Source organism: Adiantum capillus-veneris, chromosome 20 (genome assembly GCF_014529385.1).
Source record: "Adiantum capillus-veneris isolate H3 chromosome 20, ASM1452938v2, whole genome shotgun sequence".
NCBI classification, from domain to species: domain Eukaryota; kingdom Viridiplantae; phylum Streptophyta; class Polypodiopsida; order Polypodiales; family Pteridaceae; genus Adiantum; species Adiantum capillus-veneris.
In genome coordinates this window covers 84006688-84031897 of record NC_140950.1, presented here as the reverse complement: position 1 = coordinate 84031897, position 25210 = coordinate 84006688, and the positions used below count along the sequence as shown (strand labels likewise).

The 25210-nt window shown below is 43.2% G+C and overlaps 2 protein-coding genes and 1 pseudogene across 2 annotated transcripts; 2 read left to right on the top strand and 1 right to left on the bottom strand.

The window, feature by feature from the left end:
* Positions 1–845: 845 nt before the first annotated feature.
* LOC147432840 (uncharacterized) lies at positions 846–15505 on the top strand. The gene is made up of 5 exons (XM_086491658.1): positions 846–1076; positions 5211–5252; positions 8279–9003; positions 9892–10151; positions 14696–15505. Exons 1-5 carry the CDS (start codon positions 846–848, stop codon positions 15319–15321), a joined length of 1884 nt encoding a protein of 627 aa, XP_086347784.1. The 3' UTR covers positions 15322–15505.
* LOC147432841 (BTB/POZ domain-containing protein At1g30440-like) lies at positions 1250–2070 on the bottom strand (annotated as a pseudogene).
* A 2780-nt stretch (positions 15506–18285) lies between the features above and the next one.
* On the top strand, positions 18286–24040 carry LOC147432839 (uncharacterized). Its single transcript, XM_086491995.1, has 5 exons — positions 18286–18820; positions 18928–19037; positions 19092–19928; positions 20027–20308; positions 23138–24040. The coding sequence occupies exons 1-5, from the start codon at positions 18286–18288 to the stop codon at positions 24038–24040; spliced, it is 2667 nt and encodes an 888-aa protein (XP_086348121.1).
* The last annotated feature ends 1170 nt before the right edge of the window (positions 24041–25210 follow it).

Below are 25210 nucleotides of genomic sequence, written 5' to 3'. Positions count from 1 at the left end.
AAAAGAAAGCGGTGGAGGCCAATGCAAAATCCGTTGTGCAACAGACTGCAGCTACTCCGGTCGTGTTAGATATCTGGCCGGCCCACTGCTGTGTGTGTGTGTGTGTGTGTGTGTGTGAGAGAGAGAGAGAGAGAGAGAGAGAGAGAGAGGACATAGATACAAAAATTGATTGTTTGTTGCACAGCACCTAGCGAATTGCCGAAAGCCTCATCATCGCTAGAGAGAGAGAGAGAGAGAGAGAGAGAGAGAGAGAGAGAGAGAGAGAGAGAGAGAAGAGAGAGAGAGAGAGAGAGAGAGAGAGAGAGAGAGAGAGAGAGAGGGAGAGAGAGAGAGAGAGAGAGAGAGAGTCACTTGGGGAGCAATGGAATGACAGGAGCCTACAATTTAATTTATAAATAGCTAGATCATCAGTCTCTCTCTCTCATCGTTCTCCTCTTCCCTCGGTTTGCGGGCTACTCCACACCTCTCTCGACTTGTGAGTCGTGACTGATAACTTGACTGATAACTTGTGAGTCGTGAGTGATAACTTGTGAGCGCATGGCTTGTTTATCAACCCCACAACTCCAGGACGTGCGGTGTCCGTCCGTCAACTTCCGAGGAGTTTGCTCGCTATTTGAGGCATCTGTCGAGCAGTGTTCGGGAAAAATCTGTCTCAGCTTTATATAGTGCCGTTTTCAATTTCCAAAATGCCGGTTGAGCGCAAGGGGAAAAGGAGAAATTATGCCCCAAAATAGAGAAAAATAGTGTAAAAACCTGAAAAAATAACCTAATTATAAGAATTTCCTCTTGGCAAATTCAAGGAAAGGAATTTTGTAGGTTTGGAAAAATTATTTTTCCCGCTGTCCATGAAGGTAGGAGGCCTGGAGGCTGCGCTGCTATTCGAGGCTGGAAGCCACGCTAAAAGTGTGATCGGCCATGGAAGATGGCAGCCACATCACTGGAACAGGACCATCCGTGGATGGCGCCTTGACTCCCCACCTGCGCCCACTCTTCAAAGCAGCTTGAAATTGAAAGGTGAGTCTACTTGTAGCTCGAGCCTCGAGGTGCAGCTGGTCCCTTGGAGGCTTGGAGCCCAGGTGCACTGCCAGCTCTCACTGTCGTGCTGTGCAGCCGGGAGGCGCAGGGCACACTCAGAAAATATACTCTCTCTCTCTCTCTCTCTCTCTCTCTCTCTCTCTCTCTCTCTCTCTCTCGCTCACACACACACACACACACACACACACACACACTATGTGGCAGTGTGCAGTCTTTAGCTTCTAGCAAAATGCATGAGCGCCCCAGCTACACTCTCAGACTTAAGGCCTTGGCTTTCCGTTGCCATATTCACCCTCTTATAAAGAGGAAGGTTTAACATTGCAATGGCTTCATACCACCAATCCATGCGAGGCTTCTTCGCCCTTGCCCTGTGCTACTCCCATTCCATAAAAAGCTTCCTCCTAACTCTACATCGAGTTGTTGGGCATTGGCCATGCAACCACGTTAGGGTCAGTGCAGGCCTTCATGACTACAACATCTATGCACATGTTTACAATTCCAAGCTCCTCATCTTCAATCAATACACTATCACAGCTATATTATAAAGCTCTAGTACATTCCTTCCAATTCTGAAGCACGACCTGGTTATCCACTGCATTTGTAGAGTCAGCTCCAAGAGAACTTCGTAGGAAGTTCAAAGGCATCAGGACCACCCGGAATGTCTGAAAGGTGCACATGAATCTCATTATCTACTCGATTGAAATTAATCCGAGCCGTGCAAAACTTGATCAGGGGTTGGGTGGTCTTTTGGGGCAGCAGCCGCTGCATGTGATGATTAGGCTAGTCGTTAGTAGAGAGCAGTTGTTGACGTTGCTACAATACTCACGCACCAGAGCTAGCAATCTTTCTAGTCCTCCATCTCCTCGTGCTCTTCGGATCTAGACACAAATTAGGTAAGGCTCGGGCTCTCTCTCTCTCTCTCTCTCTCTCTCTCTCTCTCTCTCTCCATCCAATGTGGCGACTTCGAAACGCGTTGTAATTGTTTTCTGTACTGGTGCAGCCCACAGGATGATCCTTCTTCCCATAGAGAAGCATCGGCCTTATCGACACTCATGCACATCTAGTGCCCTGCTAATTTGCATGATGTCCTCACTCAGATCTTGCACTCCAAGGCGCACCACCATTTCAAGGCAGTGTCTCAAAGTCTTCAGGCTTGCTATTGCTCTGCATTCACACTCGTCTCCATATGTGCTAGCTCCGAGAAGCCATGCTAGTATCTATTTTGGTTGGATTGTTCAAGATTTTTTAATCTTTATTCTTTTGTGACAATTAAGATGCGTTTCTGAGTGCTTAGCATGTATTGTGCCACAAATTATCTCAAAACAAAAGGCAGTCATGTCTAAAAATAATAACGCAATTTATCTCCAAAGCCTACATAACCAAAAGTAAATTCTATATTGTACCTACTGATAGACGAATCGACGATCAGCCTTCTTATGAAAAGTTATAATTTCTTTTAATCTTTGGAGATGTTTAATCTCATAACCACGCCGTTGCGAGCAACCTGCACCTATCTTGTCCAGGCCACCTCCGCTCTACACACACACACACACACACACACACACACACACACACAGCGAGAGAGAGAGAGAGAGAGAGAGAGAGAGAGAGAGAGAGAGAGAGAGAGAAGAGACCCTGCTTAGGCCACCGCCGCAGCTATCGTCTGATCTGGTGCCTCGAGCCAGAGAGTTTTTGGAGCACTGGTGAGTAATGAAGAGTCAACGCGCGAGGCTTTAGCAATACCCAGGCCTGTCCGAAACTGTGTGACGAACGATTTGATTTGATTTGACCTCCTCCCCCTCTCTCTCTCTCTCTCTCTCTCTCTCTCTCTCTCTCTCGTGAGTCACACTGTTCTTGTGTCGCGTTAGCCGAGCTACAGGAAACACCCTCGCTGTCTCGCCCGTCCGTGCACCTGAAGTGGCCGGATCAAGCATATTGTGCCACATGGCGGGGAAAGGGGTCGGAATCCCCTCCCCCATTATCTATTAGTATAGATTCCACATCTGACACGTCTTTACTTTTCTTGCATTCTATTGTTTTAGAATGCTTAAGTGAAGCTTCACCTTGCATAATTTTAGTAAATTTTATACACACACACACACATATGCTTTTTTTTTTCATTCTATTGTTTTAAAATGCTAAAGTGAAGCTTCACCTTGCATAATTCTAATAAATTCTATACACACACATATATTAATTAGTTCTTTTTATTTGAAAATATAATTTCACAACTTCACATAGCTTTATATTTCTTGCATTCTTTAGCTTGATTTGAGTCACTGTTAGCTTAGCGTTCGAAAAAGTCTCTTTTATTAAGTGGTTGTTGGTCGAGTTTCCTCCTCACAAAGAAGAAAACCGGAAATACTAGCAAATTTTTTGAGATTTGCAAAATTTTTGAATGACTTTTTTCACGTATTTCATCGGTTTTTCTTTCGTTTACCATGATTTGCAGCTAGCTAGTTTCGATTTTCAATCGTCTCAAAACTAAGCTGAGGCAATCCTTTCTTAAACATTGATACCAAATTTAATTCAACCTAACAATTTTATCACTTTCTTATTGTTTTTGAAAGCCGTCGTGACCTTTTCACTTGTTTTTTCATTGTGGTGGAGACATAAGAGCAGAGTCGCATCCAAGGGCAGTGGGGGGAGTGGGGGCAGGGAGGAAGGAGTCCAAGATTAGAAAATAAGATTTTTTTTGTGTGATGGTAGAAGCCCCGCTGATGCTGCGATAACCCTTTGGAAATTGAGGGGGTTAAGCTATAGCACCGAAAAATAATGCAGCAACGCAGTTCTCTCTGGTTCTGTCTAATGAGCGACTGTGCTTTTTCCCATATCCTCACCTTTATCATAGCTTTCTCTGCGCAGAACTACAGGTGCGACCAAAGGTGAGATAATTTCCTCTTACCCCTATTGCACCGTGGTGCGACTTGGCTCTAATAGAGCAACTAGGGCATATAAATCTTGAGTAGCTCGTGAGGCAATTTCCTCGTGTTCACTTTCCAAACAAGAATCCTTGTAGCTGTGGGGTAGCTGTACAAGGTAATGAAGGTCACAAGGTGCTATAGCCTTGGTGCTCTCAATGTCTCACATTAAGAGTTGAGACTAGACATCCATGCGCAGTCGCTGTGATCGTCCCGATTCGTCCGTCTGTCGTACCTTGCGCTTCTCTCTCTCTCTCTCTCTCTCTCTCTCTCTCTCTCTCTCTCTCGGGCTCCTCTAAGCTGTCACAGTCTGTCTCTCTCTCTCTCTGGGGCTCCTCTAAGCTGTCACTCTCTCTCTCTAACAAGAGCGGCCCTGAGCTATACTGCTGCAATGCAAAACTCCTTTAAAATGGATGATTTGCTCACAACATCTCCATACCTGCACCCTGCACTGCTCTCCCCAGTGAATCCTACATCACGCCATTTTTCCCTTCTTTCTTGCTCCCTTAGAAGCCCCTGCCACTTGGCATAAGGAGAAGGACGGCCCAGACACGCATTGGGGTGGTTTCTTAATTAGAAACTTTCCATTTTAAGGACTCTGCTTTGCCCTCCAATGATGTACACTTGCACATTTCAGAGACAATTTCCAAAAGCACTGATTTTGCTAGTACTGCTCTAAATATCATTACTAGTATAACCTAAATATGTCTACAAATTCCACTAGTTTTGCTATTATTGCTTACATAATCGACTAATTTTGCTCTAAATTCGGCTAATTTCGCTATTATTGCTGCAAATTCGACTAGTTTCTGTGAGAAATAGGAGCCTATGTAATCATTTTAGCTCCACTTAATTGAATTCCAGCTTTTAATCTCGATCCTACTTCATTAACTACATACATACTGGACTCATACTCTCGCTAGGTGGTGCTTAATTCCTTTATATCAAGCTGTTGATATGGAAGGACTAGACATCATCCCTTTGAAGGCAGAATGCCATGACTCTACACATCTCACCAGTAGTAGAGTACATTGTATGAAGAGTTTTAGTGGGGAGAAGGGAATTAGTGCATCTAGTAGCCATCATGCCCTAGGCCCCAGTACCATTTTGCCCCCTCCATTTCTAACCAAGACTTACGACATGGTCGAGGATCCTTGTACCGATGCCATCATCTCTTGGAGCTCCACAAACAATAGCTTTGTGGTGTGGCAACATAGTGTCTTCTCATGTTGCCTCTTGCCTTGCTTCTTCAAGCACAACAACTTCGCCAGCTTTCTTCGTCAACTACACATATATGTGAGTATGCTCTCTAGTCTCTGACATAAGTCATGTTTTTGAAGTCATGCTTGAGATCACGAAATTAATAGGTTATACTACCCCCATAAACCAAGCTATATGTGAGGTTCCTCTTTTACTAGTTGCTCAATTCTGTATGATAGTTCCACCGAAACTACTTATATTTGAACAAGTAACCTTGTACATCAAATTATCTTGTTTGGAATGCCTAACATACATAAGTATATGTAAATGATCTATATGTGTGTGTGTGTGTGTGTGTGTGTGTGTGTGTGTCTATGCGCGCACAGCGTTATATGTGTGTGTGTGCTTGTTACACACACCCACACACACATATTTATATTCACGTACACATAGATATACGTATGTATGTAAAGTCATATATACCTATATCTATACTAGTATAAAAGGGGGAGGGATCCCCCCAGTGCTCGAAAAAAACCTAGGTTTAGTGTAATCCCACCTACAAATTTTGAAATTTTCCTCTAAATTTTATATTTGAAGGTGAGAAAACCTACAAAATTTTGAAAAAATTAGTGTAACTTGATGTAAAAACCTTCAACTTTTGTTAGTTTACCTTTGTTGTTCCACTTATGTAGGTTTGCCAAGTTTTTGGAAAAAAGTTTTTTTCGAGCACTGGATCCCCCCCCGCCCCCCCCCCCCAACAACACGCGTCAACAGCAGCTTGCTCCGGTAGTGCACTCTGTAGTCGTCGGTCCCACAGGCGTGCACGGCACACACACACACACACACACACACACACAGAGAGGCAGGCAGCCTTTACTTTGATAATTTGATTGCGTCGGCGGCTCAGTCCGGACTCCGAGGTGGTAATTACAACCGTCGAGAGACTCAAACGGGGTTATCAAAGCAAAGGTTGCCTGCCCCCCCCCCCCCCCCCCCCCCCCCCCCCCCCTCTCTCTCTCTCTCTCTCTCTCGTGCGCACGCTCGGGCCTCCATCAAACTTCAAAGCACTGACTGGCAGCATAGATATATGAGTCGATGGCCTCGAATCTCGATGGGCTACATGCGCAGCTGTCTACACACACAATATTTCAATAAGACTAAAAATTATCTGCGCAATTGGCTGCACGCGTAACTATCCCAAAACATCCCCAATATTTTGTCACAATTTCCCAAAGTGCCCTTCAATTTTTTCAAAATTCCCAAAATACCCATGGTCGTGGGATTAAATCTCTTGAGACACAAAACAATTTGTAGCTTTTTCATAAGAAGACTTGATTGTCTATTAATACTAGAATTTGACTATTAAGTAGGCTCTCAATATGAATTGCTTCATTATTTTTAGACGTAATATTTGCATGTTAAGCACTCAAAACCGGATCTTAATTGTCAATAATAAAAGGAAGAGAGAGAGAGATACTTAGATTGTAGTCTCCAGCCCGGCAATGTTCGAGAAAAATCATATTTCCAAACATACAAAATTTCTTTCCTTGAATTTGCCAAGAGGAAATTTTTAAAAATTAGGTTTATTTTTTGGGATTTCACACTATTTTTTTCTTTTTCGAGGTGGGGTTTCTCTTTTTTTTCTCGCCTTCAACCGACATTTTTGAAATTGAAAACGGCTCATATTTTGAAAGTTGATTGACGTGGTCGGGTGAGAGAGAGAGAGAGAGAGAGAGAGAGAGAGAGAGTTGCAGATAGAAAGTGCACCAGATAGACTGCATGCACAAAGAGAGAGAGAGAGAGAGAGAGAGAGAGAGAAAGAGATAGGAAGAGGGAGAGCGAGACAACGAGCTAGAGAGAGAGAGAGAGAGGGACACCAAGGAGATAGAGAAAGAGAGAGGAGGAGGGAGAGCGAGAAACAAAGCCCGAAGGTGGGGAGAAATCCGGTCTCTCTCTCGACGACATGTCGGAAACAACTTGATATGGTCAAATGTCTCAAATAGTTTTATCCGGTTGTGTTCCCTATAGCCTAAGCAACAAGCGGATAGCACATGCAAAGAGAGAGAGAGAGAGAGAGAGAGAGAGAGAGAGAGAGGCCACTGAAGGCGACCGGCCATACTAGTACACTTTAAAATTTGTAAATTTTACTGGTTTTCTTCAAGGCAAGCTCTGAATCTAGCTAAGAATTTACAATTTTACCCTTTTTCTTCAAGGCTAGCTAGGAATTTGCAATTTTAGCTGGTTTAAATAACATTAAAGGCCACGTTTTGCAAAACAGTGTGTGCTAGATGTATATATATGTGTGCGCTCGTGTCTATCTTATCAAGTTAAGGTAGTGACTGACCTCAAGTTATTCATCACACACATTTTCCATTATGATAGATAGATAGATACCCATACATTGATACAAAGAATTCCAATAGCATACTTTGGCTCTACTTTATTATAGCAAATCTACGAGCATTGCATTTGGTATGCAAGCATTGAGCAATTGTTTGCGAACCTTTTGATGCAGGCCGGGACACTCGTCTTCCTGTCATTGGTCGGACACTTGATGCAGGCTGTCACGTGTGCCTTTTATTACTCTTTAATCCTCCAAGTTCCAAGGCATCTTCCTAGATTCTCCTTAGCAAACCCCGTAGCTAAATAGCAGCAAATATGCATACTATATTGTACATATTCATGAAATGGCAAAAAGCACTCTTAGCCTATGGTCACGCGAGGCTTAGTTATCGGTTATTTGAACAAATAAGTAAGCCTCATTCTTGATCACACGTAAAAAGGAGCACCAAATTAATAACTATGCCCACCCTTTGAAACTATGCCACTCTTGGCATAGTTGAGAAGTTCAAGGCCTAGATGGGAGGGTAAATGAATAACTAAGCCTTGTGTGACCATGCAAGAGGCTTAGTTATTCATTTAATGCTCTATCTCTGCATAGTTGGCTTAGTTATTTTTAACTGATAACTAAGCCTAGCGTGACCATAGCCTTATACTTTTTCAAAAGTGAAGGGTGGGGTGGTCGCACATCACCATAAAGGGATATGTAAGGCAATCACAAGAGTTGTGGACCTTTTTTTATGATGGCACTTCTTTAGCCTTTTGTTTGGTGTTTGCAGGGCTTCAAGAAAGTGCATCTGGATAGGTGGGAATTCGCAAACAAGAACTTTTTGCGGGGCCAAAAACATCTCCTTTCGGGCATTGCAAGGCGCCACAACACCACCAACAACAAGTCTCCCACAACGGTCTGTACTCACACTCATAACCCTAGTAATAAGAGCACTCTCCATAACACTAGTAAGAAGAGCACTCATCACAATTGCCTCGGAGCTAATAGCACTAGTATTAAGAGCACTATCCCCACTCTAACTACAAGTAATAACACCCACAATCTTCCCACTCCTCTCCCTCTTAATACTACCCATACCATTGATGACCCTCCCCCCACCCTTCCTCACCACCTCTATTCACAGCTCCAGACCATCGTCCACGACAAAAACTCCATCATGCTCGAAGTCCTTCGCCTTGACCATGCTAATCAAGCTACCCTCAATGATGTTCAATCCATCAACAATCGCCTCCACACCATCGAGCTCTTGCAACAAGAGTTGGTGTCCCTCTTTGCCCAAACCCTTGCAACTATCAATCACTCACCACCGTTGCATCTTAATCATTCCGCAATTGAGAAAAAGAGAAGAGGATGCCCACTCTTTGAGGATTGCCATAATAGTTACAATTGCATTAGCCACATGAGACAACAAGACAATTTGTCTCAATTGCCCTCAAGCACTACAACATCGCTCACACTCGAGGATTTTATGGACAAGAGGTTCCTTGAAAGCGGGTACCTTGGTCATGCAAGATGATGCAAATTGAGAAGCATATTTGCATATCAATGCTTATGACCCTAACGATGCCCAAATGATCAACTCTATGCCCTCTTCATATTTGTTGTTTGATTAAAAGGGGTTATGTATCCTACTGGTCTTTCATAATATTTCTAAGAATGCTTCACCATAAACGAGATGACGTAAAAATGTTTATTTGTTGCTTGTCGTGCAATATTCTCTCAAGATTTTTCTAACAAAAGCCAATGCTATGGACCCATGTAATGGATATAGCATGTAATCAGTCTACATGGAGCTGTTTAGCTTCTTCTCATACAAAGCACGAGGAATCCCCAAGGACTTGAGACAAATATGTATAATCAGCCAGTATATAGAACAATGAAATTGTTCATCTCACATTGATTTTTTCAGCCAAAAAAATCAACCTTCTGCATTTCACGTGAACAATCACTCAATAGTGCTAAATCATGCTTATGGGGGTTTTTCAAACATGTCTACCTTCTTTTTAAGAAGATGTTCAATAGGGGAAAACTAATTTAGCACAAACCCTATATATATATATATATATATATATATATATATATAGATAGATAAAAGGGGAGGGGATTCCGCCCCCCCTTGCCACGTGGCAACTCCTAGAGAATCAGGCACCTCACGGGCGGGCTTTTGGACAGTCACGACCTCTCTCCGTCAAGGCTTTTCAAAAAAACCATCATCGCCAGCCGTCTACTCAAGTTGGCGCGCTCGGCGATGCGAAGTGTTGATCAATGCGGGCGAGAGAGAGAGAGAGAGAGAGAGAGAGAGAGAGAGAGAGAGAGAGAGAGAGAGAGGTCTGTCTCATCCGCCCTCTTGCGGCAAAGAGAGAGAGCATTTTCCTGCGGCAGAGACAGAGAGAGGGTCTCATTCTCCAATAGAGAGGGCCTCACGCCATCGCAGGAGCTACCCGGCCTCATCCGCCCTCTTGCGGCAGAGAGAGAGCATTTTCCTGCCATCGCTGCTGCGGCAAAGACAGAGAGAGGGTCTCATTCTCCAATAGAGAGGGCCTCACGCCATCGCAGGAGCTACCCGGCATCGCAGGAGCTCACGCCATCAGCTCACGCCATCGCTACCCGGCTCCATCCGACAACTGCACCACCGGCTGCAGGTATAAGTGTAGCTCGCTCTCTCTCTCTCTCTCTCTCTCTCTCTCTCTCTCTCTCTCTCTCTGCTTTGTTTCCACCTGCGAGCTGGGCCTGTGCCGTCGCCGCCGTATTATGCAAGAAATGAAGCCGCCATATGAAATGAAATGAAGCCACCATATTATGCAAGAAATGAAATGAAATGAAAACGCCCCCCCCCCCCCCCCCCCCCCCCCCCTTGGCACCTGCGCCTGTGTATTGTTATGGAATGAAATGAAATGGAATGTAATGTTAGAGAGAGAGAGAGAGAGGCTGAGAAGGCGCTGTTTTGCATGTTGCTTTTTGGATTGTTTCATTATTTTACATGTGGCAAATTATTTTAAGACAAATTTATGTTGGTTATGTAGGCTTTGGAGATGAATTGCTTCATTATTTTACGTGCTTCCAGAAATGCAAAAAACAAATTGTATCAATACAATATGCTAAAACTAGAATTTGTGTTGGTTATGTAGGCTTTGGAGATGAATTGCTTCATTATTTTACGACAAATTACATGCTAAGCACTAAAAAACGGATTTTGAAATTTTGAAAGTACTTTCGGGAATTTTGAAATTTAAGGGGTATTTTGGGAATTAGCACAAAAAGTGCTTGAGGAGCTTCTTGTCCGAGATGTCAAGGAGAGAGAGAGAGAGAGAGAGAGAGAGAGAGAGAGAGAGAGAGAGAGAGAGAGAGAGAGAGAGAGAGAGAGAGAGAGAGAGAAGTAGGCGTGTGTTGTTTTTTGATGCAATCGATCCTTGCAAGGGTGCATTGATGTCCAATAGCAGGGTCAGGAAGCTTTGAGCTATTTTAAGAGGGGTCATTTATAGACCTTGGCCCTTCGAAGATTCCTACCTAGGATGTCGTCTCTTGGAATGCACTGATTCCGGGAATGCACTAAGCCAATATTTTCGGACGCCCATGAAGTTGCCAGTCACGGCCCACACCTACTGCGTGTCAATGCCCTTGCTATTCCACTCGAATGCCTTGCCACATGTATTAGCGTTGCCACTACCCTCCTCTATAGCCCGTAGGCGTACACATATTCTCTATTGTGGTAGCCACCCGCTAAATGACCACCAAAGAACCCTAAAGAGATTTTCCTCTTTCCCCTCTTCAACATCCTTGGCTACTCACAATCGTCAACAATCAAGGAGAAGATGGTAGAGAGAGCATTCTCTGGGGAGATGGATGAAGTGGGGTTATAGGTGAAGCTTCAATGGAGGAGGGTGTTGGGTCCAGCTTCAGGATCGCAAAGGTTGGGGATGGGAAAGAGCGTGAAGGTGCTGACATAGTCGTCCATAAGAGAAGCGTGGGAGGGTGGTATTAAGGATGGTGTAGGAGTAACGATGATGGAGCTAGTCCATTTCTAGAAGCTTCTCGGCTATGAAGGGGTAGGGTGTTGCTGTGGAGGTCATGGTGGCCTTTTCCACACAACCTAATTTTTGGAGTTGGCCATCCATTGGATGGGAGCTTTGAACCATTGATTGCAGCCCGTATTTGTGGATGCCCACGAAGTCTCCCATCACGGCCCACACCGTGATCTCGAATGCCTTGCAATATGTATTAGTGTTGCCACTATCCTCCTTTATCGCATGGAGACATACGTATATTCTCTGTTGCGGTAGCCATCGACTGAATGCCCCTTCAGTAACCCAAAGAGGTTTTCCTCCTACTTCTCTTCAAAACATGAGACAGAACTCCATCTCGATGTTGGGTGCTACTCTCGCGCAGACAATGATGGGTACATGTATGAGTGCTACGTCAGAGAGAAGTAGCAGAAGAAGAAGATAGGTTTTAAAGTTGCAGGCTCAACCCCATGAGACCTCAAGGATCAACAAGAGTTGAACTCATAGATGCGAAGAAGCTTTGGGTTGTTTTCAGCTGATGCGAAGCGAGGGTGTCGCTTCAGATGCAATCACATACGTTTGCATCTTGAGGGCAAGGGTCACGGTCACAAAGCTCTAGGTTTTTTTTAAGAAATGCAAAGAGAGGGCATGTCTCCAAATGCATGAACCTTGAAGGTATGTGGCATCACACAAGATGCTGATATGGGCACAAAAAAACATGATAATATTGTAAAATTGGGGTCGTTGAAAGAAAACGTCGTGCTTGGTACTACCTTGGTCGACATGTATGCCAAATGCCATGCACTTCATAAAGCACAAAAAGTGCACGAGGAGATTCCGACCTAGGATGTCATCTCTTGGAATGCACTGATTGCGGGAAATGTCTAGCTTGAAGTGGCCAATAAGCTTTGAACCACTGATTGTAGCCAGTATTTGTGGATGCCCACGAAGTCCCCCATCACGGCCCACACTGTGATCGAGAATGCCTTGCCACATGTATTAGTGTTGCCACTATCCTCCTTTATCGCATGCAGACATACGTATATTCTCTCTTACGGTGTGGGCCGCCGACGAAATGCACTGATTGCGGGAAATGTCCAGCTTGAAGTGGCCAATATAACATTTCATTTTATCTCCCTCCTCTCCACGTGAGATTGAGACTGTGAGTTACCGTCATCAATGCCCAAGGGTGTTCGGCATGCAGCGGTGACCACAAAACCTCATGCCCCCGCACCCGCCCCTCACAGCTCTCAGCATGGTGCAGTGTTGGCCATTGCAGCCTTCCTTCATCCTCCCAGCTACTGCAGCAGCCCACGCCATCTGAACCTGCTATTGCAGTAGCGCAGGCGGGCTCAACATCCTCCTCTCGGCTACTGCAGCAGCGTCATCGTCATCTCGCGGCTCTCATAGACCTTGGCCCTTTGAAGACGTTTAATATAACATTTCATTTCATCTCCCTCCCCTCCACATGAGATTGAGTCTGTGAGCTTGAAGTGGCCAATAAGCTTTGAACCACTGATTGCAGCCAGTATTTGTGGATGCCCACAAAGTCCCCCATCACGGCCCACACCGTGATCGAGAATGCCTTGCCACATGTATTAGTGTTTCCACTATCCTCCTTTATCGCATGCAGACATACGTATATTCTCTCTTACGGTAGCCGCCGACGGAATGCACTGATTGCGGGAAATGTCCAGCTTGAAATGGCCAATATAACATTTCATTTCATCTCCCTCCTCTCCACATGAGATTGAGACTGTGAGTTACCGTCATCAATGCCCAAGGGTGTTCGGCATGCAGCGGTGACCACAGAACCTCATGTCCGCGCACCCACCCCTCACAGCTCTCAGCATGGCGCAGTGTTGGCCACCTGACTCTCACGCAGGCTCGCCATTGCAGCCTTCCTTCGTCCTCTCGGCTACTGCAGCAGCGCATGCCATCCTCCTCCGGGCTACTGTAGCAGCGCACGCGGGTTGTCATCGCTTCTCATCGCCATCATCATTTTTTTGGGCTCATCGCCATTTGAGCCGACTACTGCAGTAGCGCACGCGGGATCAACATCCTCTTCCCGGCTACTGCAGCAGCGTCATCGCCATCTCTGCGGGCTCTCATAGACCTTGGCCCTTTGAAGACGTTTAATATAACATTTCATTTCATCTCCATCTCCCTCCTCTCCACGTGAGATTGAGTCTGTGAGTCAGTGTTCAGGAAAAATGTGTTTCAGCTTATTATCGTTTGAGTTTTAAATTGGATCAGAGCCCTATGTGAGTAGGGCTAAGCACTGCACAACAAGAAAAATAAATTAAAGTGTACCTCACTCGCAGATGGGAACAGCTACCACCAGACACTAGGTGATACTCTTAATAGTTGAGGGTTTGAGATAAGCGCTGACAACATCTTGAGCGCACTCTGTACCGCCGGACACTAGGTGACACTCTTAGAACAATATGGCACTCTTAACAGTTGAGGGTTTGAGATATGGCAACGGATATCACCCTACAAGACCTCTTGGTGGTGTGAGCTACACTTTTTGAAACGCTAAAAGTTTAGGTTGGAATCCCCTCCATTTGGTGCTTGGTTTTCCAAAGTGGACCAACAGTTACAAAAAATAGGTCTCATAGACCTTGGCCCTTTGAAGACGTTTAATATAACATTTCAAGCTGTTTCATTTGATACCTGTCCTCTCCACGTGAGATTGAGACTATGAGTCAGTGTTCGGGAAAAGGAGAAATTCTGCCCTTGAATTCTAGCATTGCCTTGGTCGACATGTATGCCAACTGCCATGCACTTCATAAAGCACAAAAGGTGCTTTCAATGAGCTTAATCTATGGGATGTCGTCTCTTGGAGTTCACTCATTGTGGGATATGCCTACACATGAGAGAGAGAGAGAGAGAGAGAGAGAGAGAAGAAGAAAGAGAGAGAGAGAGAGAGACAAAGAGAGAGAGAGAGGGGGATGGGCAGCCGCTCTCTTGGCCCTAACCAAGTTAGGCATATCCCACAATCAGTGTATTCCAAGAGACGACATCCTACATACAGGCTTTGGCTATTGCTCTCTCTATGGCCACCTTGAGCCATAGAGAGGGAGGTATAGAGAGGTGGATAGGGGAAAAATAGAGATAGAAATAGATAGAGAGAAAAACATGTATAACACAGTGCTAAATATATATCTTATTCTGCATTACAGAGATGGAGCACGTGCTTACCTCTGGAGGAGATTCTTCCGTGATATTTTCTACCCCAGAGAGAGACCCAAGCAACAATTTACGAAATGCCAAGCGCGTTGCCCAAGGTGGCGATGGACCTGCAAAGAAGCAAATTGTAGATGGACTAGGTATCATCCACACAGTATGCTCCAAAATTCAAGCCTCATGTGAGAGAGCGGAGGCATCACAGGTTTCCTATAGAGAGAGCATTCACTGGCTGAGCCAATCACAATATGAGCAAGGGGTTTATCTTCATCGTCTAGAGGAGCGGATGCAGCTACAGATTAATGGTATTTTGCAGCAGCAGAGCTCAATGCAAGGACAACTTTCTCGCATAGAAAGCAACCAGGCAAAAATCACGAGTCTCTTGGAGAGGTCCATTCTTGACAAGGATAGCATTGATTTCAAAAGCATTGTGCCTGAATTACAAAGTACTAGCAACAAATTGACCGCCATAGCAGTACAACATACTACAGGTGTCTCCGAAGTTAGATCTATCTCAAACAAGCTCCATGCATTGGTAACGACCCATTGGCCCAAGAAGGGGATTAATGCCGTTGGAGATGTTCCATCCAGTTCAAAGCAGGGCAACCCTTGCAAGAAGTGAATTATGTAATCGACAGTAATACTCACTTCTTTCTCATTATAGACTTAGCGGATCTATATTTTGGTGGCTTTGGGGATATTGACTACATTTTGGGGGAGGCTTATGTATGTAGTCTTCTTATTTTGGGGGAGGCTTATTTTGCTTACGACTCTTGGTTGTCTTCTTTGGATACTACATTCTCAGAGGATCTCCATAATTGTAGTATTTTTGTTGCCATTGTGTCTTTTGGGTCACACCTCCCGTTCCCCGCCCCCCCTCACCCTCTCTCTCTCTCTCTCTCTCTCTTTCTCTCTTTCTCTCAAGTTATGTTGGAGTGAAACTCTCCCTCTCCCTCTCTCTCTCTCTCTCTCTCTCTCTCTCTCTCTCTCTCTCTCTCTCTCTCTCGTTATGTTGCAGTGAATCTCTTCTCTTCCTCTCTCTCTCTCTCTCTCTCTCTCTCTCTCTCTCTCTCTCTCAAGTCATGTAGCAGTGAATCTCTCTCTCCCTCTCTCCCTCTCTCTCTCTCTCACACACACACACACACGCACACATACACTCACACACACACACACACACACACACACACACACACACACACACACACACACACACACACACACACAAAGTATTCTAGGTGTGTGCAATGTCTGACTTCTTTCTAGGTATGACAAATGTGAAGCACTTCATAAAGCACAAAAAGTGGGGGAGAGCTTCCTATATAGGATGCCGTCTCTTTGAATGCATTGATTGCCAGATATGCCCAATTTGGGTAGGCTCAAGAAGCTTTGGGCTATTTTTGGAAGATGCAAAGCGAGAGTGTCTCTCCTAATGTAATCACATGCACACCATTTCCGATGTGGTATTTGCTTTTGATTGCATAAACGGAATGTACACAACAACACAAGCCTCAATGCAACTCTACCAACTCAAATGGGGACCTGTCACCATGGTAACTCTTCATAATGAAGCACTTCGGGGCTGATTTGGATGCACCTTTGAATCCTTCTTGAGAAAAGGTTTCCAATGTTCAATAATGGGATAACGTGGCGACTCCTCAAGGGTCACGGGACCTCAGTCGGGCGAGAATCCGGTTGACGTGCAGACTGGCGCGTTGTAACCGCATCGGAGAACTGCCGGCTGAAACTTAACCGACAATTGTCGGTGGGCTAATCGGAGGGGCTCGCTCCCACAACTATATCCTTAGTAGTAGTTAGATGAGATATAGAGAGACAGATATAGAAGTATATAGACATTTACCATGTGGGTTGGCAAGCCTCCTCTCACTGACCATAGTTGGGAAATCCTTTCTTCTCCATACTCTCTTCTTAATTCTCTAGATACTAACCAGTATAAACCTGTGAGTACTTATAAGAGTTTTTTTTTGGATAGATGGCTATTGGTCCAAAGGTGTTGTCTCCTGGACATGCAAGACGTAGTAGGATATGTCAAGCCTCTCGAGCTACGCGACGTGCAGCAGCTTGAGATAGAGTTCGACGTTCTCTGGGTGAGATTGATGTGCCTCGCTGGGAAGATTGCCAGCATTTGATAAACGTGAATCGATGCAATGAATTTCCTCAAGGAAGGATTGCATTGGATGTAGATAACGAGTCAATTCTCTTGCAAAGTTATGTAGGGATTGAAGTGCAAGACAATTTGGAAGCCAATAATGGAGATGTTCTTGAGGATCCTGTAATTGTCTCCAGAGAGGGAGATTACTCCAAAGTTGAGACACTTTGCCTATCTATCACCTACTTATATTCTGAGACCACTTCCTTGATGCATATCTCTATGTTTTCTATTTCTCATGAAAAGTGTATTCTTCACAACATAGGCAACTTGGATTTTTCATGTTCCTTTTGTGGTGCTTTAGCTTGGAAAACGGAAGCAAAGACCATTCGCACATTTGTGGGGAAGAGTTGTTGCAACTCAGGAAATGTTTCTTTGCCGCCAATAAGTGAACCTCCTTTAGAATTAAGGGAATTGATGCACGGGGGTAATACTAGAAGTAGAAAATTCTTGAAACATATCAGAGCATACAATAGTGTGTTGGCATTTGCTTCTTTGGGAGCTCATATAGATGAATCTCTCTGCCAAATAAAAGGAATCTATACCTTCAAGGTGCATGGATCTATCTATCATAACATTGGTCCATTGATGCCAAAAGAGCGATCAGGTCAAATCCCTCGCTTTGCTCAGTTGTATTTTTTTCACACTGAGAATGAGTTGCAAAACAGAATGAGTCATGTTTCTAAACTCAAACCAGATGTTTTGGAAAGCTTGCAATCGATGATGCATCGAGTAAATCCGTATGTTCAAGCTTTTAGGGGGTTTTCTACAATGGTCCAAACTTCCAATATTCTGGAGATTAGGATGGTCATTACTGAGAAGCGTACAAATGGCTGGCAATATGTTGCTCCAAAAAGTGTGGAAGTTGCTGCAATCATGCCTGGTCAGGGTGAAGAGAGAAACATTGGCCATCGTGATATTGTGTTGAATCTTTTGGGTGGTGGTCTAAAACGAATCTCAAATTTCCATAGGTCATACATGCCTCTATTATATGTGTTGCTATTTCCAAATGGTGAAGAAGGTTGGAATCCTTACATACCCCAAGTGAACAGAGAAAAAGTAAGCAGAGAGTGAGTAAATGGAACTACAAAGTATATTTCTACAGTGGATTTCTACAAGTATAGATTGCAAATTAGAGATGACATGACACAATGTCTTTTACATGGTGGTAGGCTACTGCAACAATATATTGTTGATGCATATAGTTGTATGGAGGAGTTGAGGCTTTTGTGGGTTCGTAATCATCAAAGTGAACTTTGCAGGGAGGTGTATCAAGGCTTGACAGATATGGTTGGAGCAAGAGATGGAACAAGGGATGATAGAGAACTGTTATTGGGTGCTAATGTTGGAAGAAGGGTTGTATTGCCTTCTTCGTATGTTGGTGGCCCTCGCTATATGCACCAGCTATACTAGGATGCCATGGCAATTGTACGCAAGAGAGGAAAACCTGATCTCTTCATTACATTCACATGCAATCCTGGATGGAAGGAGATACAGGATGCATTACAGCCTGGACAAACATCCAATGATCGTCCTGATCTTACTGCCCGTGTTTTCTACCATAAGTTCAAGGATTTGATGGGCTTGCTGAATAAGAGAGCTATTTTTGGTAAGGTCATTGGACACATTTCTGTGATTGAGTTCCAAAAGAGAGGCCTTCCTCATGCTCACATTCTATTGATACTTGCATCTGAGCATAAGCCAACAGAGACATTGCATTATGATAAGATTGTGTGTGCGGAGCTTCCTGATAAAGTAATGTTTCCACAACTGTATGATGTTATCATTCAGTGTAATGTGCATGGCCCATGTGGAAACTTGAATAAGAATGCTCCATGTATGAAATATGGGAAGTGCAGGTTTAAATATCCTCAAAGCTTCAGTGCATCGACTACTGTGGCTAGGGATGGATATCCAACGTACATGAGGAGGGATGATGGAAATTACATTGTTCGTAATAAAGTACAAATGAGTAATAATAGATTGTTCCATACAATCTATTTTTTTCAATAAGGTACAATGCACATATCAATATGGAGGTTTGCTCCACTATATTCGCAGTGAAATATCTCTACAAGTATGTGTATAAGGGACATGGCAGGGCCACTGTTGTTCTACAAGGTAGTGAAGGGCTTCTAAATGAAGTTACAAACTATCTTAATGCTCGATATGTATCAACATCTGAGGCTATCTGGTGTATACTTGGGTTTCACATGCATCAATAGAAACCTGACATACAACGGCTCCAAGTTCACTTGCCTCATCAAAATCAAGTCATCTTTAGCGACAGAGCGACTGTACAGAGTGTGGTGGAGGGAGATGTCAGCAAAAAGACAACGCTCACTGAGTGGTTTGTTGCAAATCAACAATATCCAGAGGCCAACGATTTGTTGTACATAGACTTCCCAACAAAGTGGGTTTGGAGGCCAGCAAGTAGAACATGGACTCAAAGACAGATTGGTGACATGATTGGAAGAATGTACCACATTGTTCCCAATGTTGGAGATTTGTACTATTTGCGTATGTTACTCAACATGTGCAAAGGATGTAAGTCTTTTGAGGATATTAGAACCTTCAATGGACGAGTATATGGCACATTTAAAGAAACATGTAATGCACGAGGATTACTGCAGGTTGATGATGAATGGTTTCTTTGTTTGGAAGAAGCTTCTTTTCAGCAAACAGGGCAACAATTGCGCCTACTGTTTGTAATCATTTTGGTTTTTTGTGAACCAATACATCTTGGTGCATTGTGGAATCGTTTCTGTAAGGAGCTTTCTGAGGACCATGTATATCATATGAGGGTTCGCACAAATGATGCGAATATCTGTGAACACATGGCACAAAACCAAGCTTTGTCAAACTTAGAGACAATGCTTCAACACTATGGAAAGAGGATCTCAGATTATTCTGGAATGCCCCAGGTGGATCACACCTTGAAAATTATGAGTGAGCATGGAGTGCTTGCTGAAGAGTTCATGTATAACAGAGAGGAACAAAGAGTATTGTCTGCTCGAATGGAATCATCTTTCAATGTTGGGCAAAGGGAAGCTTACAATCGGGTTTTACAAGCAGCTTGCATGAGCAGAGGGACTGTTTTTTTTTGGATGGGCTAGGTGGAACGGGAAAGACTTATCTCTACAATGCTTTGCTCTCTTAGATACGCGGAGAGTCCAAAGTTGCTTCGGCATGTGCATCGTTCGGGATTGCAGCACAGCTTCTTGACAACGGAAGGACCGCACACTCTAGATTTAAGATCCCTATTGATATAACTTCTGAGTCCACATGTAACATTAAATTAAACAGCCAGCTTGCTGAGCTGTTGCGAACGAGTTCACTGATCATATGGGATGAAGCCCCCATGGCTCATAGACACGCTTTTGAGGCTCTTGATAAGACACTAAGAGATGTCATGAAAAATGACATGTTGTTTGGTGGAAAGGTTCTCCTCCTTGGTGGTGATTTCAGACAGATATTACCTGTTGTGCTGAGGCGGTCCGGGGCGGGCAACAAGAGAGGCGACCTCTAAACACCCCTCAAGGCTCCCATGCTGCTCAATTGGGGTTGGGGCAACCACAAGCACAACACAACAACAAACCCACAGCTAAACCCAAACAAGATAGGGGCACCACCTAGTTATGGTATGCGAACTAGGACGCAAGAGAGATTTTGGTATAACCAAGAAGATGCACCACACAACACACACAAGAAACCTCACACCAAGACACACACAAAATGGACCAGAGAGAGCTAGAGCAAAGGGAAGAGAGAGAGAGAAAAGGATCTTGCGTAATACCTTATTTGGGACTTGCAAATGGAGATGGTTCGTTATGATGCTATCGTAGATCTTGTACAAAAAATCACTCTATGCTTAGTGATTGCTAAACATTGCCAACACACACACACACACTGTCTTAGGGTGTGGGAGACCTCTCACCACAATACCCTCTTACAATGGACACAAAATTGGCAATTAAAACACACTAAAACACTTTCCAAAGCAAGATCAAACGATAGAACTCAAAATACACAAGTCACCTTGAATTCACCAAACCGTATTTCACAAATGGAAGGACGAAGATTTGAACGTCGAATCACGCCTTTGATGCACCAAACTTCAATTTATTGATAATGAAGGAGCATATACAATAGTGGTTTTGAGATTTGTGGAACTCACGCTCTCTCACTTGCAATGTGTAGCTTGAAGGATTCTCTCACACCAAGAGTGAAGCTCACAAGTGGTTGCTACACCTAAGTCTCTCCTCACGCATAGAGTGTTGGGGTGCTATGTGAGATGTTGGAGGTTGTTTTACAAGAAGGAGAGGGGCCTATTTATAGGTTGGAGACCCCTCATTAAGATTATTGAAAATCCTAATTTACAAGCTAACAAATCAGGATTATGATTTTTTTGAATATCAAAACATTGCGGGCCTTCTTTGTCTGCTTGAGTCATGGGTGTGGGCTCAAAAGAGAGCATTATTGATGGTAGATAAGGTGAAAGTAAGTTTTAAGGAAGGGGAGAGAGAGAGAGAGAGAGAGAGAGAGAGAGAGAGAGAGAGTTACTTTGTTCATGTCTTGAGGTGAGATGTCTTTTATGGTTAGGTCAATGCTATTTTGTGTTAGTATGTTAGTGGTTAGTGTTAGTAATCACTAGAAAGTTAATGTTACATTTACAATGGGTAGAGTGATTTGATTTGATGAAGGAAGAGGGGTGAATTAAAAGAGAATCATTGAGATGGTGAAGCTTTGAAGAAGCTTGAACTCACCCTTGTGTAGATTGTGGAAAAAATGACCGCTGGTCTTCTTCTTCTTCTTCGCTTCTTTACGCCGCCGCCACGGTTGACCACCACGATGAAAAGAGGATTTGTTGATGAAAAATCCTCAATTTGCAGAAGTTATCATGGTTAAGATGCTGAATTTTAGATATTTTAGGAGAGGTAAATGAAATTGTAACATAGAAGCAATAGAGAGAGACATGGAGAGGGTGTATGTATGTAGAGGTTCATAAAAGAACTATAGGGATGAGAGAGAAGGGTAATGGTGAAGAGGGTGGGAGAAGCCATGGAAATTGCAGGTTTGAGTGAGGGAAGGAGAGGGAGGGATGTGTAAGAGTGAGTAGGTGTGTGGAAGGGTGAGAGAAGACTAAGGGCTACTTGTGAGAAAAGTGGGCAGACTGGGGTCCACTCAAAAAATCATAGCTCACCGCTGGTAGCTCCAAAAATCATGAAAAAATTTGAGGTGATTATTCAAAGCGTGGGCTACATTTTCTCTTTTGACCACCGCTCCAAATTCGGAGTGGAGGTAGGTGCCAAAATTCTCACCAAAAAGCCTTTCTTTATGCCTGCAAAAGTCTTTTAGTGGCCCCCTCCTTTGTTGAATTTGTACAATGCATCCAAGAGTGAGCCCCTCCTTTGTCATATCATAATACAAAGCATCCAAGTTGCCCTTGACACATGCATGGAGGAGGATTATTGGTGGATAAAGAAATATATACATGGTGGGACTAGTGTATGGGCTATTCATGGACTTTAGCTCAATGAGCACATGGTGTTAGAATAATGAGTAAAAATAAGAATAAAAATATGGAGGAGTTATGGATATGGAAAGATATTGGAATCATATGATATGGTCCCTCTTTGAATTATTTTGGGTGAAAGAGGAAAAGGTATGCAAGTAAATAATATAATAAATGTGACCAATGAGTAGAAATCAATTTTTTGTTTTCACGCGGATGAGGGTGAAAATGTGGGAGTGATTTGTATAAAGGAAAAATATGAGGTTAGAGTATGTACATATTGGCAAAAAATATATTTATGGTGTAAGAGGATGAAAGAAGGTGTACATAGGTTTAATAAAACACACACCTAAGTAGAAATATTTAAATAAAATACCAAAATAATTATAAAAAATCCCTATATTTAGGCCATATATACAATGAAATATTTACACACAAAGAGGCCATAATATACTTTTATTTTTTTATATTTTTTTTATTTTTTTTGGCTCAACTAGCCCAGTGACTAGCTAGCTGAGGGTTGTTTAAGAAGATATGGAAAAAGTCCCCTAATTCACACACGCCTATTTACAGTGAAATGGTAGGGATAGCCATAGCGTTTGGGTGAATTTGGTAGGGTGGAGTAACTTAGTATGGCAATTATGGAGAGCCGAAAAACGGCTATCAGTGCGAAAAGGGGGAAGAGAAGACATTGTTCATGCATCTTTGTGCCACTCATACATTTGTCAACGTACAAAAATCATGCATCTAACACAGAATATGCGAGTGGTCAATTGTTTAAGTAATGTTATTGAAAGAGAGTTTGTGCAATGGACACTTGATATTAGTAATGGCGATGTTTGTGATGGGGACATACTTGATAATGTGGCCCTGCCGGCTTGCATGATGCTACCACAAAATAATTTGCAAGCATTGGTTGCTTGCATATATAGAGACCTTGAAACACAGACTTGCCATGCATCCTTTTTCAAGGATAGAGAAATTTTGGCTCCACGGAACAAGGAGGTGGATACTATAAACAATTTGGGCTTGCAGCAATTTCCTGGTACTTATAAGGAATATGTCAGTGCGGACTTAGTGTGTGAATCAAATTGTGATAGCATTTTATTCACAAGTGAGTTTGTAAATAGTTTAGATCTTGGGGGAGGCTTTCCACTGCATGTTTTACGATTGAAACAGAATGCTTTAGTTATGCTGCTTCGCAATTTGGATCCAAGAAGTGGTCTTTGTAATGGGACACGCTTGATTTGCAAGCAATTCCACAGCAAAGTGATTGAAGCAGAAATCATAATAGGGTCACATGCAGGAAATGCAGTGTTCATTCCAAGGATTGATTTTCTCATGGGATCTAGAGAAGGTCTCCCTTTTGATTTGAGACGCCGCCAATTTCCCCTACGTTGTGCTTTTGGGATGACAATCAACAAGGCGCAAGGCCAAACATTGGGAGTTCTTGGATTGTATCTCCCAACACCTGTTTTCACCCATGGTCAACTATATGTGGCAATGTCTCGCGTGAGATCCTCTTCTGCCATCAAGGTTGTGGTTGGTGATAGTCACATTAGTAGACATGGAGATCAAAGAACATACACTTCTAACATTGTCTACAAAGAGGTGTTGCAATTGACCTACCCCCTGGCACCCCCTTGCCATGGGGTTTAACATGGCTGGATATGTTTCATCATCCAATAAAAAAGCACGGTGACTCTCGCAACTATTTCTTTGTCATTTACAAGCTTAGTATCTTCTTATGAAACATGGTGTAGCCTCAAGCAAGGTATATTCGCTGAAACAATTGACTAAGATTTATTAGTGCTGAGAGATTTATGCTTTATGTGCTTTTTGATGAATTTCTAATCCTTTATGTATATATGTATATGTATGAATGAAGATGGATCCTAATGCCTCTGTGACTTACACACTAGGGAGACGACCTCGACACGTCCGAGGTAAAATATTGTATATGTGTGTTTGTGATATTTCGATACTTTAAAGAATTTAAATCTCACAGTCAACGATTATGTATTAGATCCACCATTATGGAGGGGTCCATATGGAGTAGATGAATCACAGCCATTGAATCACAGCCATGCAGGTGATTCATCTACTCGAGGACTTGGATGTAGCAAGGTAACAATGTTGATGTTGATATTATTATATTATATAGTAAAGTAATAGCTTTTGTGTATCAAAAAATTTGTCTATACTAATAGCTTTTTGTTTGGCTATAGATCACAATATTACCCAGAATTCTTAATGGTGGGTATATATCATGCTTCATATGATCCGAGCTTGCTGTGCTACATTCAAGTTGCTATTCAAAGAGGATTCAGAGCACGTGTCACCATTGCAGAGTTAGGCAGAACCCGTCCAATTAATGCTATGTTTGCTCAAAATCTTAGTCTCGGTGCTTGGTTCTTACGTGTTTTTGTGTTAGGATCTCTTCCTCCAATGATTGGTAGATGTGTTTTACATCGTGGGTCATGGGTGGTTCGATACCGCAGTAGGGCATGTCGTAGACTATGCTTTTGAGCGTATAAATCTTAAGTCTCTACGCATGTTATATTTTTTGACATGGGAAATATCACTTACTCTATATATGTTAGTGCAAAGTTAGTTTGAAAATATGTTGTGATGACTTTTGTTTAGGTTGCTGCATAAAGGTTTTCATGTTTTCCATCTTATAAATTTCAAACACACACAATACCGCTCTCTCTCTCTCTCATCAAGCATGAGAGAGAGAGAGAGAGGAAAGGAGAGAGAGAGCTTTGTCTCTCTCTCTAGCTAGAGAAAGAGAGAGAGCCCAACACATGGACAACAAAGAGAGAGAGA